At 51.3% G+C, this 16,265-nt stretch overlaps 1 protein-coding gene across 7 annotated transcripts; it reads left to right on the forward strand.

Moving 5' to 3' along the window:
* The first annotated feature begins 208 nt into the window (after nucleotides 1–208).
* TPM4 (tropomyosin 4) lies at nucleotides 209–15,980 on the forward strand. 7 transcript variants are annotated; one of them, XM_061601906.1, is made up of 9 exons: nucleotides 209–409; nucleotides 2,991–3,116; nucleotides 5,533–5,666; nucleotides 10,511–10,628; nucleotides 11,951–12,021; nucleotides 12,583–12,658; nucleotides 13,356–13,418; nucleotides 13,517–13,586; nucleotides 15,712–15,980. In XM_061601906.1, exons 1-9 carry the CDS (start codon nucleotides 296–298, stop codon nucleotides 15,930–15,932), a joined length of 993 nt encoding a protein of 330 aa, XP_061457890.1. In that variant the 5' UTR covers nucleotides 209–295; the 3' UTR covers nucleotides 15,933–15,980. The 7 variants fall into 7 exon arrangements, with proteins under 7 accessions (XP_061457890.1, XP_061457893.1, XP_061457894.1 ...); XM_061601909.1 differs by lacking the exon at nucleotides 15,712–15,980 and adding an exon at nucleotides 15,044–15,267 and having other exon boundaries at nucleotides 210–409; XM_061601910.1 differs by lacking the exon at nucleotides 15,712–15,980 and adding an exon at nucleotides 14,155–14,385 and having other exon boundaries at nucleotides 210–409.
* Nucleotides 15,981–16,265: the final 285 nt, after the last annotated feature.

The raw sequence follows: 16,265 nt of genomic DNA on the forward strand, positions 1-16,265 counted from the left end.
CAGCAGGAAAGTTAAAAATGGAAACAGTGCTTTACTTTCTTGAAAGAAGCTAAGCCCCAAATAAGGTGATGTCCAAGTGCTAAAGGCTCCTCTGCTGTCTCCATTCCGACTTATCTCTTGGCAAGGGTTGCCTGCAAAAGACCCATGGGGCCACCAGGGACGTAAGCAGAGCCAGAAGCTAAAAACTAGTGCCGGCTGCCCGAGCCCCCCAGTTGCCTGCCTGCCTGCACCCAGAGGCTGCCCTCTTGTTGGTTCACCGAAGCTCTGTGAGCAACCTTTACTCCACACCGCAAAGATGGAGGCCATCAAGAAGAAGATGCAGATGTTGAAGCTGGACAAGGAGAATGCCATTGACCGGGCAGAACAGGCTGAAGCCGACAAGAAGGCAGCGGAGGACAAGTGCAAGCAGGTGAGGGGGCTGAAGAGACACCGGGGGGGGGGAGTGAACAAATTGATCCATCGCGGAGTGCCTGCTCAGGGTGCTAGATGCGTAGTGATATACATGAATAATTCCAGCTATTCCTAATCATTATTTATGATATTTATACCCCACCTTTCCCTCAAGGAGGCATACATATTTCTCCCCACAACAACTCTGTGAGGTAGGTTAGGCTGAGAGTGTGTGACTGGCCCAAGGTCACCCTGTGAGCTTCATGGCTGAGTGGGGATGTGAACTCTGGTCTCCCTGGTGCTAGTCCAACACTCTGACCCACTGGCTCTTACTGTTAGGAGTAAATACTTGACACTTTGCTTTTCCTGATTTCTCAAAGTGTACCATCCTCTTTCAAGCAACACTTTAAGCCAGTTCAGTAGCATGAGCCTCACATTCCCCGACTGGAACCGAAGGCACAATCTTAGCCTTGCTTATTCAGAAGCCGGTCTTGCCTTGTTCCTTCGAGAGGGTTGCAGCAGCCTGCAGGCTGAGATGTGTCCCTCCTCTGTCTCACTCTGCGGCATGGGCTTTTGTTTGCAGTAGCCATCTGAAGTTTGCCATCATTTTATTTTTTACCATTACAATAGAGCAGGCGGTCAAAACATCTCAGCATTTTGTGCAGCCAAATTTCCCAAAAAACAAAAAAGACCAACTGGTCTCCTCATATTTTCCATGAAGAATAGATGAGGTCATGGCTGGATGTGCTAGAAGGATTAAGAGGTGTTTATTTGCAGCCCTTCACACCAGAGGGACAGCACGGACTACTCGCTACCTGGATTTAAGGCTGACCTTTTGGGGCATGGCACTGGCACCGCATCCAGCATGGGCAGCCCTCGTGAGGGTGCGCTACTCTCCCTCTGCCAGCCATTTTGCCTGCTCCTGTTGGCATAAGACTGGGCTCAGCTGTAGCCCCCAATCCTCAAGCCAGGTGTGCATGTGTATCCACTATCATGTTGTGGTCAGAACATGTATGTCAAATGCTCTGAGAACATAGGAAAAGCACATTGGTAAGGTACCCTTAAGATGCCCAGTTTGAACTTTACCAGCTGCACTGGTGGGATGGTCTTGCTGGGGGTGGGTGGGTCAAGGTTTTGATAGTGGGCGAGGTGTGGCAAGCCACTGTGGGAACTGGCCTCAAAGGCAGGCCGGGTTCAGGCCCAGGACCTGCAACTGGGGGTTAAGAGGTACTCTCCGACACCCCCTCCTGCTCACCAGAGCATTCTTTCCCAGAGCCAGAGCCATTATCACCAGCCAGCCACTAGATAACAGGAATGCGCTTCAGAAGAGTGGGAATGGCATCCAGCTCAGGCTTGGAATGATATAAATAGCTGCTTTGAGACAGTGGAATGGATTTATATGGGAAGGTGGCAGGAGAGGGTGGACACTGAGATAAGGTGGAAGCATGTTGTGGCCGCTCAAAGAAGAGCGACTGCTATAATCAGGCATTTTCACCCAGCACCTCTCTCCAGACAAGTGGGCTCAGTGCCTCTCCCTGCATCAGAGCAAAAAGGAATCCTGCAGCCTTAGCAGTCTACCTGATGGCTGACACCCCCATGCCCCAATCTTTGGGGGCTGCTCCTCGGCCTTGAAGGTTCTTAGTATTTGCAAAATACTCGCAGCTTTCTGTGGAGGAAGCTCACCTGTCTGGAGAAATAGCCAAGACAGACAACCAGCAATAGCAGCTGGTCAGTGCTGTTTTGCTCAACGCTGGAAGTGGAACAGCCACTATCCTTCCAGGCTTCTAACTCTCCTTAGCCAAGTGAACAGCCTCCCTTTCCCCAGCCCCAAATGTTAGGAGAGGTGTGTGTGGTTTTTTCCATTGGGGCGTTTGGGAGGGGGGGAAGGGATTAAAATCCCTCCCTGCTACAATTTAGAATAAATGGCTATAAAGGCAATGCCCTTTGGAAAGGGAAGAGTTAAGATAATAGAGCTGATTCCTAAACAAGAGAGATGGACCAATGAAAAGGAAATGGCAAGAGCAGTGGTTCCCCAAATTCCCCCCCAGACAATCCCCGATGGTCTTGGTGGGCCACTTAATGATCTTCCTTCCTTTTGTAGCAATTGCAACGCTCTGTGTGACATTTCATTGTATTTGTATCGCTTCTTTTATTTCTAATATGGTATTCCACAGAATTCAGATTGTAATATGATAAAAAACAATGTATGAAATAGAAGCAATGCAAATACAGTACAATTAAAAATATTATTATTTACTAAAGTCATGTGCCAAAATTACATGTCTTGCCAGGGAACAAAAAGGTGCTGAAAATTAAGCCCCTTGCCTAACATCAAGAGGCAAGGAGTTCCACAGTGTAGGTGCTGCCACATAAACCATATATCAGGGGAAATTAAAGGGGTGTGTATCTCATATAGCCTTCCAATAAGGAGGGACCTCTTGTGTGCAACTCTGACAGGAAGCGACATCTAACCACTCGACTCTTCTGGGCAAGGAAGACAGTGTGTGTGTGTGGGGGGGTGTCAAAGGCAGAGGAGGGACAGAGAATGGAACGAAAGCTGCTGACTGGTCTGTCCATCTGTCGCTTCCCTCCCTGGGCAGGTGGAGGATGAGCTGGCGGCCCTGCAGAAGAAGCTGAAAGGGACGGAGGATGAGCTGGACAAATACTCCGAGGCGCTCAAGGACGCGCAGGAGAAGCTGGAGCAGGCGGAGAAGAAGGCCACCGACGTACGTGGAAGGCCGGACATGCCAGCTGTTGCCAACCTAGTGCCCGCTGGGTGTTCTGGACTACAACCCCCATCAGCCCCACTTACTTCTGCCTGGGGGGAAGATGATGGGAGTTGAACTCCGGTGCGCCTGGAGGGTGCCGGGTTGGCAAAGGGTGGGCCATGCGAGGGAGGGGGCGGCTTTGGGGGGAGAGGGGTGTCCACACTGTGGCCAATTAAGCCCCCCCCCGCCCTGCCTGCCCCTCAGCACACCCACGCACCCGCTTGGCTCCTGGACCAGCGGGGGGGGGGAGTCGCCACCAGAGAGAAGGCGGGGGGGGGGACAGGATCCTCCAGATGTACCCCTCCCCTGGCAGGACCCCCCCTCAGCTGGAGGACCTCAGGCCAGCACTCCCCGCGAGCGCGGAGCTCCTAGAAGCGGTTGTGGGGCTTGGGGGCATGGAGCCGCGAACCCTCCAGCTCTCTCGGACTCGGCCAGTTTGGTGAAATCGGCCACTCCAGCCAGAGGAAGCAGGCCCGAGGCCGGTGGGGGCCCCCCCCGAACGGTCTCCCCCAATGTTTTCCTGCTCCCTCCAAAAACTTTCTATAAAAAATAACTAATCACATTTATTACAAAGAAATGTTCCGGTCCCCCCTGCTTTTTTGCGGTGCCCCCGAGTCTGGTACGGGCCTGGGAGAAAGCCCGGAGAAGATGGGCCCCTCCCTCCTTGCCAGCCGGGGGGGGTCACTCGCCAGGCCTGCGCCCCCGTCCTCTTGCCCCCCAGCCCAAGCCAAGGAGCTGCCTCCGAGGAGCCCTTCCCGCTGGAGAGAAAACGACCCGCTCGGGAGCGGTAGGGGATCCGGAGATGGGCGGTCTCCCCGCGCAGAAAACGACGGGCGCCTGAAGGAGAGGAGAGCCCCGACGGGCTCCAGACGTCTCGCAAAGCTCGACTCCAGCAGGCACGTCTGCCTTGGCGGGACCCTCGGCCTGCGCGCACCACCGTCGCCTTCCCCTCCTCTTCCGTGCCTGGCGAAGGAAAGAGGAGTGGTGGTGGTGGCGGCTCCTCCTCCCTCCCTCGGGGCGGGTCCAGCGGTAGCCACGTCGAGGCCCCGCCCTCCGTGCCTCGCCCGCGCCCGTCTCAGCCGCCGGCCCCGGAGGAGCCCGTCCTGCCGCGCCCACGCGCAGTCGCCGCGTCCTCCTCTTCCTCCGCCGACGGGAGCAGACCAGAGGCTGCCGGGATGGCCGCCGCCACGGGGTCGCTGGAGGCGGTGAAGCGCAAGATCCAGGCGCTGCAGCAAGAGGCCGACGAGGCCGAAGACCGCGCCCAAGTCCTGCAGCGCCAGCGGGACCACGAGCGGGAGCTCCGCGAGAAAGTGAGACCGAGGGGGAAGAGGCGCCTCCTTCCACCAGCGCCCGCCTTCGCCCTCGCGCCTTGTTTTCGCTCTGGCCTCTTCCTTTCTCTCTCTCTGTCTCTCTCACCTTCTCTTCTTTCGGCCACGCCGCAGCCCAGATGCGCCTCAGGTCCCTGGAAGGCCGGCTGGGAAGATGCCGGCGCCTGCGGAGACGGTTGCAGCGACGACAGGGGGCCCCGCCTTCCTACTCCGTCCCGTCGCCCCCTTTCTCCTCCTCTCCCCCCCGGCGGCGCGCCCCGCTCGGCCCAAGTGACTTCCCCTTGCTGCCCTCTGTTAGGATGGCGCTGTAAGACTGGGTGAAGAGGCCCCTCGGGGATGCCCGACTGCCCTCCCGCCCCGGGGTCCCTTTGCAGAGGGGCTGGTCTTGTGGGGCCGCTTCTCGTGGCCCCTAGCAAGGGCTCCCGGATGGCTTTTCCCGTCGCTCACCTCTGATGCGGCAGAGCGGGCCCGGCGCATCTCGGCTCCTGCCTGCGCTCCTGTGCCCGCGGGCGCCCGTCTGGTCTTCCCATCGTCTCGATTCCGCGACCACAGCGGCATGCTCCGCCCTCCGGTCTGGCGCTCTCCTCCGGTTCCCCGGACCTGCGCTTGGAACATTTTGCACCAGAGCTGCCGCCGGGACGGGACAGCTCGCCCCTTCTTCCCCTCTTCGCCGCCCCTTCGCCGCTTTTCTGAATCTGCCGCCCTCCTCCTGCCTCTCCTTTCTCCTCTTCTCTCAGCCTACCTCCTTAGCGGCTCCTTCTGTGGCGCCAAGGTAGGAACGAGCGGCTTCTCCAGCCCCGAGGAGCCCCGACAGGAAAGGGCTGCCGGACCTCCTCCGCGGGAACAAGAGCGGCCGCCAGGACAGCCCGCTGGGAATGGAAGGGGGCGGGGAGCCCTCCACTTGGGCTTCTGAGTGGAAATGGCCTGATTTTGGGGGTGGGGGAGCAGAAGTGGGTGTTTGGCCACGCCTCCCAGGTCAAGGAAGGCGCCGGAAATCTCTCTCTCTCACACACACACACTCACTCCTCCCCCTTTCCTCTGTTCAGGCAGAAGGGGAGGTGGCTGCTCTGAACCGCCGGATCCAGCTGGTGGAAGAGGAGCTGGATCGGGCCCAGGAGCGCCTGGCAACGGCCCTGCAGAAACTGGAGGAGGCGGAGAAGGCTGCTGATGAAAGTGAGAGGTAGGGGAGCCTGGCCTGGCGCTGCCCAATCGCACCCCGACGACCCTTGGTGGCCGTGCATGCCGTGAGCCGCGGCTTCCAGCTCCTGTGCCTGGTTGTAGTTGGGAAGGGGGGACGGGGTGTGTATGCATGTGTGTGTGCGCGTTGGCCTTTCTCCTTTTTGCATCTGGCTATGTTCTACTCAGAGTAGACGCGTTGACATTAATGGGCTCCAGTTAATTGTGTCCACCATCTTCAGTGGGCTTACTCTGAACAGGACTAACACTGGATGAAGCTCGTTGGTTGTAGCCCACTAAACTCAGAGCTTGGAAGATTACTTTTAAAAAGTAATAAATTACAGTTACAATTACATGGCCCAAAAAAAGTAGCAATTACTGTTACAATTACAATTGCGCTGAAAGTAACTGATTACTTTACTTTTTCTCAGAAGCAATCACTACAGTTACATTTCAGTTACTTTAAAAAATGCCTACAAGGTGCTGGCCTTGGCTGCTGCACATCTAGATAGCGTAAAACAACATTAAAAATAAGCATGCACACACAGAGGGTAGTAGAATTTTTTTTAATCTGTAAGATTAACAGAATGGCATAACAGCATCTCACATCCCCCCATACCCCCAGCAATGATGATACCCCCACACTTGAAATCAAATTTACACTTGAAATGCTGCTTTTACAATACATTTCTGTTATGTCTCAAAACAACAAAATGCTCAAAGAGCATGTCAGACAAGGAATGTCTTTTTACAGTCATTACGTTGCCACCGGTACTGAACAGGCGTTCTACTGAATCTTGCTTCCAAAGGACATCATCCTCCATCACAACTCACTGCAGCAGGCTGGCTGAGGGGACACAGAGCAGGCCACGTGGCATGCACTGCTCTGTCCTCCAGCACCTTGCCATCCCTCCTTCTGCCTAATGGTAGCACCGTTCCTGTATATCATAGCTCTAAGATTTCAGGTCTTACCTGAGACTATAAAAGGTGGGAGGGTTAAAGATGACATGCAAGAACCAAGGGTGATTTGAGGTTTGGTGACTCCCTTCACCTTCTGTCTAGTGGGATTCAGTATGTTAGGACTGCTAGCGAATCTTTACCTGCCAGACATATGTGGCATTTCTAAAAGAGCATTTGAACCAGAATCTGAGTACATTTAATTATTTTGAATCATTGCAAGGAGATGCACGTATGTTGAAAACAGATCTTCACATCATAAAAACAGACAATATCCAAAGGGACCTGGATAGACTAGAAAATTGGGCTGAAATTAATAAAATGACATTCAATAAAGACAAATGCAGGATTCTGCATTTAGACCACAAAAACAAAATGCACGGGTACAGGATGGGAAATACCCGGCTTAGCAGTAGTGCGTGTGAGAAGGACCTTGGAATTGTAATGGATCGCAAGTTGAACATGACCCAGCAGTGTGATGCTGCGGCAAAAAAGGCAAACGCGGTTTTGGGATGCATAAACAGAGCTATAGTTTCCAGGTCGAGGGAAGTAATAGTCCCATTATGTTCTGCATTGGTCAGGCCTCATCTGGAATACTGCGTTCAGTTCTGGGTGCCTCATTTTAAGAAAGATATAGACAAGTTAGAGCAGGTTCAGAAGAGGGCGACGAGGATGATAGCCGGTATGGGGAACAAGTCTTATGAGGAAAGGTTGAAGGAACTTGGCATGTTCAGTCTGGTGAAGAGAAGGCTGAGGGGCGACATGATTGCACTCTTTAAGTACCTGAAGGGCTGTCACATAGAGGAGGGTACAGATTTGTTCTCTGCTGCCCCAGAGGGTAGCACTAGGTCTAATGGTTTTAAGTTGCAGGAGCATAGATTCAGATTGGACATAAGAAGGAACTTCTTAACAGTAAGGGCAGTTCGGGAATGGAACCGACTGCCTAGGGAGGTGATGGGATCCACTTCACTGGATGTCTTCAAGCAGAGGCTGGACAGCTATCTGTGGGAGATGCTCTAGCTGTGGATTTCCTGCTGTGAGCAGGGGGTTGGACTCGATGGCCTACAAGGCCCCTTCCAACTCTATGATTCTATGATTCTAATAGGATGAGCTTTTCAAATTACCTAAGTAATGGAAACCTATTACCGTGGTATATAGAGAATTAAGGTTATGAATTAAAAAATATTTTTGAGAGCAGCAAGGGGAGTGTTACTGAGAAAACTGGCCTTGTGGGAGGCCTAACTCTTTTAGATAACTTAGGGAAAAGGTTGCATAGACAGACTACCAGTGTGGACATTTGAAAACAGCCTCTCATGCATTCTGCATTTAGAAGCTGCCCCTCACAGGCTTGAGGGCAGGGGCTTTCCAAATCAACAGACATGACATCCAGGCAGGCCTGAGCCCTGCTGTTTCCCTTCATAAATCAATAGCTGAACCAAGCTGTGCTTCATTTATGCTGTGGTTTATCATCGGAAACATCCAGCATCCAACCAGCACCTTTCTCCATACCCCAATCTCACATATTTAAGGTGTGTGGTACATTTCTGATTAAGGAAGGCCTGCTCTGCATGACATCTAGGAAGGCTGACAGCACAATCTTAACTATGCCTACTTAGAAGTAAGTCCTATTGCATTCAATGGGACTTACTCCCAAGCAAATGGAGTTAGAATTGCAGCCTTAAATGCCTTCCTTTAGAACAACTGCAAGGAACCTTTGGCCCTCCAAATGTTGCGGAGCTACAATTCCCATCATCCCTGGCCATTGGCTGAGGCTGATGGGAACTGTAGTTGAGCAACATCTGGAGGGCCAAAAGTTGCCAACACCTGCTTCAGAATGTAAGCATTGTAGCTTGAGCCCATCTAGGAACTGACATTTCTGACCCAGAAGCCCTCAGCTTTGCTTAGTCACATCTATGTAACTTGAAGTACATATAGAACAAATACAATTTCTATCTTTTGGGGGTGGGAAGGGAAAGGGGACTTGTGTTTTTTTAAAAAAAATCCATGACAAGCAGATATTATCTATGACAAGATTTGGAATCAGCAAGATTCATGGACTCAAACATTCCAAGGATCTGTTCACCCAGTATGGCCTTCAGAGTGAATAGTGAATTATACCACAAGTGCCTATATGCCTTATTTCAATGAATTTGTTCTTTGAAGTTCTCCTACTTACATTATTAATTGTTAATTGTTCTGGCATGACAGTTGGCTATGTGTAGGATACTACTGTAAACGTTCTACAGTGATCGCAATTTGTTTCTAGCATTTATCCATTTTTTAAACAAATTTAATTAGGTTGATGCTTTTACTCTTTATGGGCCCTTTAATTATTGTCAAGATTAATCTAGAAAATAGAAGCAATGTTTATCCTAGATGAAATTTCAGGAGTAGTTCATTATACTTTTTGAAATTAAAAAATAGGAACACAATTAAAAGATTAAACCAAAAATAATTATTATTAAACATCAGAAAAGGAGCTGGGACTTTCTCCCACTGGGCTCTTCCCAGGAAAACAGGAGGTTGCCTTGTAGTGAGACCAACTAGGTATTGTCAACACTGATTGGTAGCAGCTTTCCTGGAAGTAGGAGAGACCCACGGAGACACCCAGGGAATCGAACCTGTGTGTTTCTGCATTGCAAAGCAATTGCAAAGCATGTGCTTTACCACCGAGCTGCTCTGGTCCTTTGCTGCTGCTGCCGCCGCCAGCCTTTTGCAGCCCCTCCTCACCTCAATTTCCCTTCGATTCCAGGCAAGGTAAGGGCAAGAGGCTTGGCTGGCACGGCTTGGGACACATGCATCCCGCGCAGAGCTGGACCCCTCCTGGGCACATGCAGGCTTGCACAAGGAGGACCCCCTCCCCTCTCTCTCTACCTCCCTCGTAACTCGGGCGCTCCTCTCCCCGACCTTGGTTTTTAAAGCGCCCAGGAAACGAGCGCAGGAGCAGGAGGCGCCACCTGGAAGGCAGTGGAGCCGAGGCAGTCAGCTGCAAGAGCCCCGGAAGGGGGGGAGAGAGCTGGGGTCTGCTTTGCCACAGGATCCAGGCTGGTGGGATTAAGAGCCACAGGGGAGGAGTGCGCCGGCTCCGTCCTTCGCTTCTGCAGCCCGGGGCTAGAGAACGTGTCAAGCAAGGCTCTTGCAAGCTGCCTGCTCTCGCCTTTCCCCAACAGCCTTTTGCAGCTCCCTGGCTTGCAGAGACCATACCGAAAAAGGAGTCCATGCCGATCTAGATGAATCCAGCGCCTGACGGTGCTCTCATCACCTCGGCCGAGTGACTCTGGCGCCGGAGGGGAGGAGAGAAGGAAGCTGCAGCCCTGGGACAGTGCGGCCAACCCTAGATGTCCTCACTGGTTGGCCCAAGTTGCTCCTTCAACTCCTCGGAGAGTCTTGGAGGGTTTCTTTACTTGGACGTTTGTGTTGTGGGAAGTTGGAGCTGTACAAACCCGCACACCCAAGACCAAGACTTTCCCTGCTGCCTCCCAAGTAACGTCCAAAAGTAATGGTGCAAACGTTAAAGTTGCAGCTCAAAAGTAATGAAATGACTACTCGTTCTATTACCAGCAAAATGTAACGAAGTTACCCACTCGTTACTCAAAAAAGGAATAAGTTACAAGTAACTCGTTATTTATAACGAGTTACTTCCAAGCTCTGACTAAACTCCTCTTGGAATAGACCCACTGAAGTTGAGTGCCCCATTATTTCAGTGGGTCTCCTCCGAGTGGAATGTAGCTGGCTGCAGCCCAATGGACGAGGCCATCTGGTCCCAGGGCCATGGAGGAGCCATGCTGGCCTCCACTGATAACCAAACGCGTACTGGGGACATAAGGGGCTTAGTGACACGGCCCCTTCAGCTGGGGTGCTGAAAAGGTCTCCTCCCACGTTGTTCTGCAGAGGCATGAAGGTGATTGAAAACAGGGCCATGAAGGATGAGGAGAAAATGGAAATCCAGGAGATGCAGTTGAAGGAGGCCAAGCACATTGCTGAGGAGGCCGACCGAAAATACGAGGAGGTGAGGGGGGTGCTCTGGGGCTGCATGGGGCCAGGCCAAATGAGTCTCACTTAGCAGCAGCTAAAATGCCTGGCGTTAGTGTACGTGGGAATTGTGCTTGCGCTCTGCGTGGCTTGCAGCCACTCCGTACAGCCGGGCACTCTTAGGTGGGTGGGACCATCTCTCAGTGTGCTTTGCACTGTGCGGAAAGGTCCCAGGTTCAATTCCAGGGTGGCCTTTCTCCGTTGAGGACCTGGATGGGCCGGTAGACTGAGGGGGCAGGGGGGAGCAGACCTTTTATCAGCCAGAAGGAATGAGTGGATAATTCAGCCGCCCCCTCCAAGGGCCCCCACCTGCCAGCAGTGGGTGTGGCCAGTGTATGTCTCTCATGCACTCTGCCCCTCCCCTGATATACACACACGCGTGCCCACCAGGTAGCCACTTAAGCTCTACTCAGAGGAGACCCATTGAATGAAGGAACCTGAGGCAGCCATGTCCATTAATGTCAATGGGCCTACACTGAGTACAGCTCAGTCAGATGCCCCCCAAAGCCTCCTGCTCCTCAGTAGTGTTAGATGCAACCCTTTATCTCTGATCTCATTGCTGTGGTGAAAGATCCCTTGGGAGGATCCCCTCAGAGCAGTCAGAGAGAACTTGGCTCTCCCAATCAGTAGACAGATCTCTAAAGAGAAAACAGAGTGATCTCTTTGCTCTTTAGAGAGCGCAGAGAGTGTTATCGCCCAATGAGATTGGGAGATGAAGCGGGGGGGCTGCTGGGTTACTTCCTCCACCTTGGTGAGCCTGGGGGGCAGGGGCGGGTGAGGGATCCCTGAATAGAGGCAGCTTCCTATGTCACTGTCTGTGGTTTTTGTTTTTTACAAAATCTTTCTTTCTTGCCTTGTGGGCGCTAATTGATGGTTGATTTTATTTTGAACCAGTTCCTGCTTTCAGCCTCTACCCCAGCAAACAGAGAATGTGGCCTCTGCTGGCAACGGGAGGGGGCGCTGCTCCCATCAGCCCAGCCAGCGTAGCCAGGGGCAGCGGGTGCTGTGTACACCACTCATGATTTCATAAACTTACCTCGCCACGGCCTTCTTCGTGGTGTCCTCCCCTGCCGCACTTCCACACCTGCAACCCCCGTTCAGATGTTCTCTGGATGGTGCGCACCAGTCCTGCGTTGCACGGTGTTGCATTGGTTTAAGCTAGCGCCCAGAGTCTCCGAAATGTGGGGGGCTTCAGATTTCATTTGAATGTTCCCCGCTGTTTTCCAGAGTGTCGCAAAGCCCCACAGATCTTGGTGTTGTTTCTCTTGGACGGGGGCTGAGCGTTTCCTCTTCCTGCAGGTTGCCCGTAAACTGGTCATTCTGGAGGGGGAACTGGAAAGGGCAGAAGAACGAGCCGAGGTGTCCGAGCTGTGAGTGGCGCTTCCTTGGAGATGTGCCTCTGAATGAGGGATTGAAGCAGCGGAGATGGCTGATCGCCTGCAGGGGTGCTTTCGAAAGGCCTGTCCCTGGAGCATCATCCAGAGGGGTGGTCTTGAGTCTCATTGATCTTGGGGGACTTGGCGTGCCCTGAACTAGGGAACACGAGGCCTTCCAGATGCTGTTGGATGGGAGTTGTATGTTCCCCATTCCAGCTTACAGTAGTGGTTCCTTGTTTGGGTAACCTCTGGCCTGGGATGACAAGTTCTGGCACTTATTTTGGAAGTCTTTCTAGGCTGTTTCCATAGGGTCGCTCTATAAAGGGTCCCTGACTTGGCAGTTGCTCAGTGCAAACAGAAAACGGTGGGTGGGCCTTGCAAGTGCACCTCTCCAATCTCCTCTGTTTGGAACAATGTTGTAAATCCTAGAGGAGCTGGGCTCGCTCAAAAAAGCTGTGTGTGTGTGTGGCTAGAATGATAGATGAGTTGCTCCAAGAGCCTGTGAAGCAATCCCAGTTTGTCAACTGCAGTGCCTCGTTTTTCCCCCTCGGGTAGGAAGTCCAGTGACCTGGAAGAGGAGCTGAAGAATGTGACTAACAACCTGAAGTCTCTTGAAGCTCAGTCAGAGAAGGTTGGTGGTTCTTCCTGGGCACAGAGGTTGGGAGTCAAAGACTGAAGATGCTCCCTTTGCGGGATGGGCCTCTGGTCCTAAGCAGCCAGGGTGATTCCCTCTTCGCTGCCCCATGTAGCTTGGCTTACTTGGCCATCCGTCAGGTGCCTCTGCTTTATCTTGTTGTTATTATTAATTACATTTGAAGCTCTCTGGGCGGTTTACAACAATTAAAAACATTAAAAACAAATATGTTAGGCCATCTTTCCTCCCCACTGCGCCCTTCGCTATTTTGCTCCATCTCGTGCTTGGTTACCCGCAGCCTCCCCCCGCCCTGTGGAGAAGCTGTTTCCAGACAACAGGCTTTGGGGGAAGAGGCGGGGAAGAAGGTTGCCCCGACACAGCCACCGAAGCTGAATTGGGCTTCCCTGTGACCTTCTCTGTCTCAGGCAGCGGAGTAGCAGCAGGAGGAAGAAGCCCCAAGGTTGGGGGGGGGGGTTGCCTGCCAGTCTCAGTGCAGCTAGCAATAAGGGGAGGGGCACAGAGCAAGCCAGCTTCTCCTTGCTCTGGGTTTGGGCTCTGCTGAAGATCAGCGTGTGCTTGGAGAGGAGGAGGAGGATGGAACAGGCCAGGGAGGAGGGCAGGCTTGGAGCAACGGTTTTGGCTGTAAGGTTTTCCCTGAAAAGAGCCGCAACCTGCTTTGACCCTGTTTTCATAGTACTCCGAAAAGGAGGACAAGTATGAAGAAGAAATCAAGCTTCTGACTGACAAGCTGAAGGAGGTGAGGCGACTGGTCTGTGGTGCTGGACCCGGGGCAGGGGAAGAGGGATCTGATCAGTGGCAACAACCCTTTTTTTGGTGTTATTAATGTCTGTCTAGGCTGAGACACGGGCTGAGTTTGCAGAGAGAACAGTTGCTAAACTGGAGAAGACGATTGATGACCTAGAAGGTATGGGATGGAAGCTGTTGAAATGTACCTCTTTTTTTAAGGGGATAGCAGGTTCCGATATTCTAGCATTAGATTAGCACATCAATGATTGCATCATTGCATGTCTGTGAAATGAGTCCTAGAAGGTTCCCCCCCCCTTGTCATAAAAGGGCTTTGGTGGGGCTCTCACTGTTGTGTTCAGGCTTGGCATACGGTGGTAGGCTGAGAATGAAAACCAGGAAGTCTCTTGTCACTTTAGCCTACTCTGGCCTACCCTGCAGTTTTGTTTTCAGGATTTGTGGAACAATGTAGGTGAAAGGGCTTTGAACACTCTTGCGCTCTTTTATTACTGCTGAAATCTTTCAGAAAAATGCCTCCTTGCATTTGTGTGTGAAATGTGTGTAGCCTTTTCTTTGTGTGCTTAACATTCCTTTCTCTCCCTCTCTTCCTTTTTCTCCCCCCCATCCCACATCTGTTCCATCTTCCTTTCCTTTGTGGCAACGACTGCCTGTGACCCTCTGCCATGCTCCTGTTGCTGGGGACTCTCTCCTCTCGGGCTGCATTTCTTGCTCCATCCTTTGCCCTGCAGATGAGCTGTATGCTCAAAAACTCAAGTACAAAGCAATCAGTGAGGAGTTGGACCACGCACTCAATGATATGACTTCCTTGTAGATAAACAGAAAGAGGGATGGGGTGCTCTGCCCCTCTGGCTGTCCTTTCCTCCTAAGAATCTGCTGCCTTCATGTGCCTTCACAAGTTGTCTGATCTTTCTTTGTCTTTTTCTGTAAAAATAGACTTCAATTAAAAAACAACAACTGTATTTTTCTCTGCTTATTCCTTTTTCTATTCATCACAGTATAAGGCGTCTCTTCCTTGCTTGCTCAGACACCCAAATACTAGGTTTTAGGGGGCTGGGGCTTCTACATTAGAATCCATTTACCCCAACGATAGATGCTTGTTTCCATTTTGAGCCCATTCATTCTGGGCTGGATGAAGACCAGGCCTGGAGTCTTCCATTTGCAGAGACTTGATCCTCCACTCCTGCTAAAGTACCTCTTCCTGTATTCCTGCAAATTGCTTTCCTCAACCCAGCCCACTGATTCTGCCTTCCAGCTGTTGGGTCCCAGCAAAGTCTCTTGGTAGAATTTCTGAGGAAAAGGGTGTTCTGACGCTGGCCCTCTGGATGTCATTGGACTGAAAACCCCCATCAGCCCTGACAGCATGACCAATGGGGTGATGATGGCAGTTAAAGGGCAACAACATCCAGAGGGCCACAAATGGTCTCCCTCCCTGCTGTAAAATGGTGCCTCAGACATGAGGAAAGTGTGCATGTTGGAAACGCTTACTCAGAGAGAGGCCCTCTTTTTTTTAAAACAGGTGAGCTAGACCTAGAATGTGGACTAGGCGGGTCATTGTCAAATGTGCTGTTTGAATAAGGTATTTTTACAGAAAGTGTTTCTCCCGTTAATTCTCATCAGAAAAAGTTGCCCAAGCGAAAGAAGAGAACTTGACTTTGCACCGAACGCTGGATCAAACCCTCAGTGACCTTGGCAGCATATAAATCCATGGGGAAGTGTCCAGACTTTGGAAGGCCACGAAGACCCTCTCAGGCGGGCTTGGAATAGCAACTTCTTCTTTGAACACCCCCCCCCGCACTCTCTCCCTTTATTATCATGCAAAGAGCAAATAAGGGACCAAATACCTTCTCCTGCCCCTTCCTCTTTCCCCTTTCAATGTTAACAGTTTGGGCACAAATTGAATGTATCTTTTTTGTTCTTAATCCTATATGGCAGACTGTTGTGAAACTGGAAAAGCTGTACTCAGGTCGTGTTTCAATAAGGGTTATTTCAAAGGTGCTAACCTTTCTCAGTACTGGAAAAGAAAAATCCTACTCTGAATACTCTGAGCTGAAGGGGCTCACGGAGGAGGGTGGCTCCTGGTTGTGGTGAAGTGCCAGCATGAAACACACTTGCCTGCTGATTCCAGTGGAGGGTTCTCTGCAGTAGCATTTTGTTTGGGAGCTGGTCTCACAAAAAGGTGGAATATTTTCTTGCAAAAGTGCCAGGTTTATAAAACTAAAAGCCTACACGTTCCACAGGAAAACTAGATGTCTTAAAATAATGATCTCTGCTTTCCTTGTTTACAGAAATGTGCCAAAATACTGTTCTTTGGTTCATCTCCTTCAACATTTTGAGAGGACCGAAAAACAGCACTCATTTCCTGTTGGCCCATCGATTGTGTCCTGATGGCGAAAGAGTGGCTTTGGGTTTTTTTACTTCTGTATTTATTAATTTTTGCAAGGAGATTGGGGGGGGCATGAGCAAAATTCAAATTAAATTATCCAATCCCTTTAAATGCATCCTGTAACATGGCTATAGCTTTTCATCTGATAATAAAACTTTTTTTTAGTATACACATTCTAGCTTGTGAAGTCTTTCTTAAATAATCAATAGTGATTTTAATGCTGAAATCACACCCAAGAATGAAAAAAGCACCAGTGCAGTGGGAACAGAAGGTGTTGCCTCAAGAGAATTGGAGCACCATGGGCAGAGTGGGTGGTGGGTTAATAGCTATTCGCTTTCTACTTTTATTTATTTATTTATTTTATTAAATTTCTATACCGCCCCGTAGCCAAGCTCTCTGGGCGGTTCACATCCAGGGCTAGTAGTTGAGATGTAAAGGCTTCTGCCAGGGTGAATC

Source organism: Rhineura floridana, chromosome 18 (genome assembly GCF_030035675.1).
Source record: "Rhineura floridana isolate rRhiFlo1 chromosome 18, rRhiFlo1.hap2, whole genome shotgun sequence".
In the NCBI taxonomy this organism is placed as follows: Eukaryota; Metazoa; Chordata; class Lepidosauria; order Squamata; family Rhineuridae; genus Rhineura; species Rhineura floridana.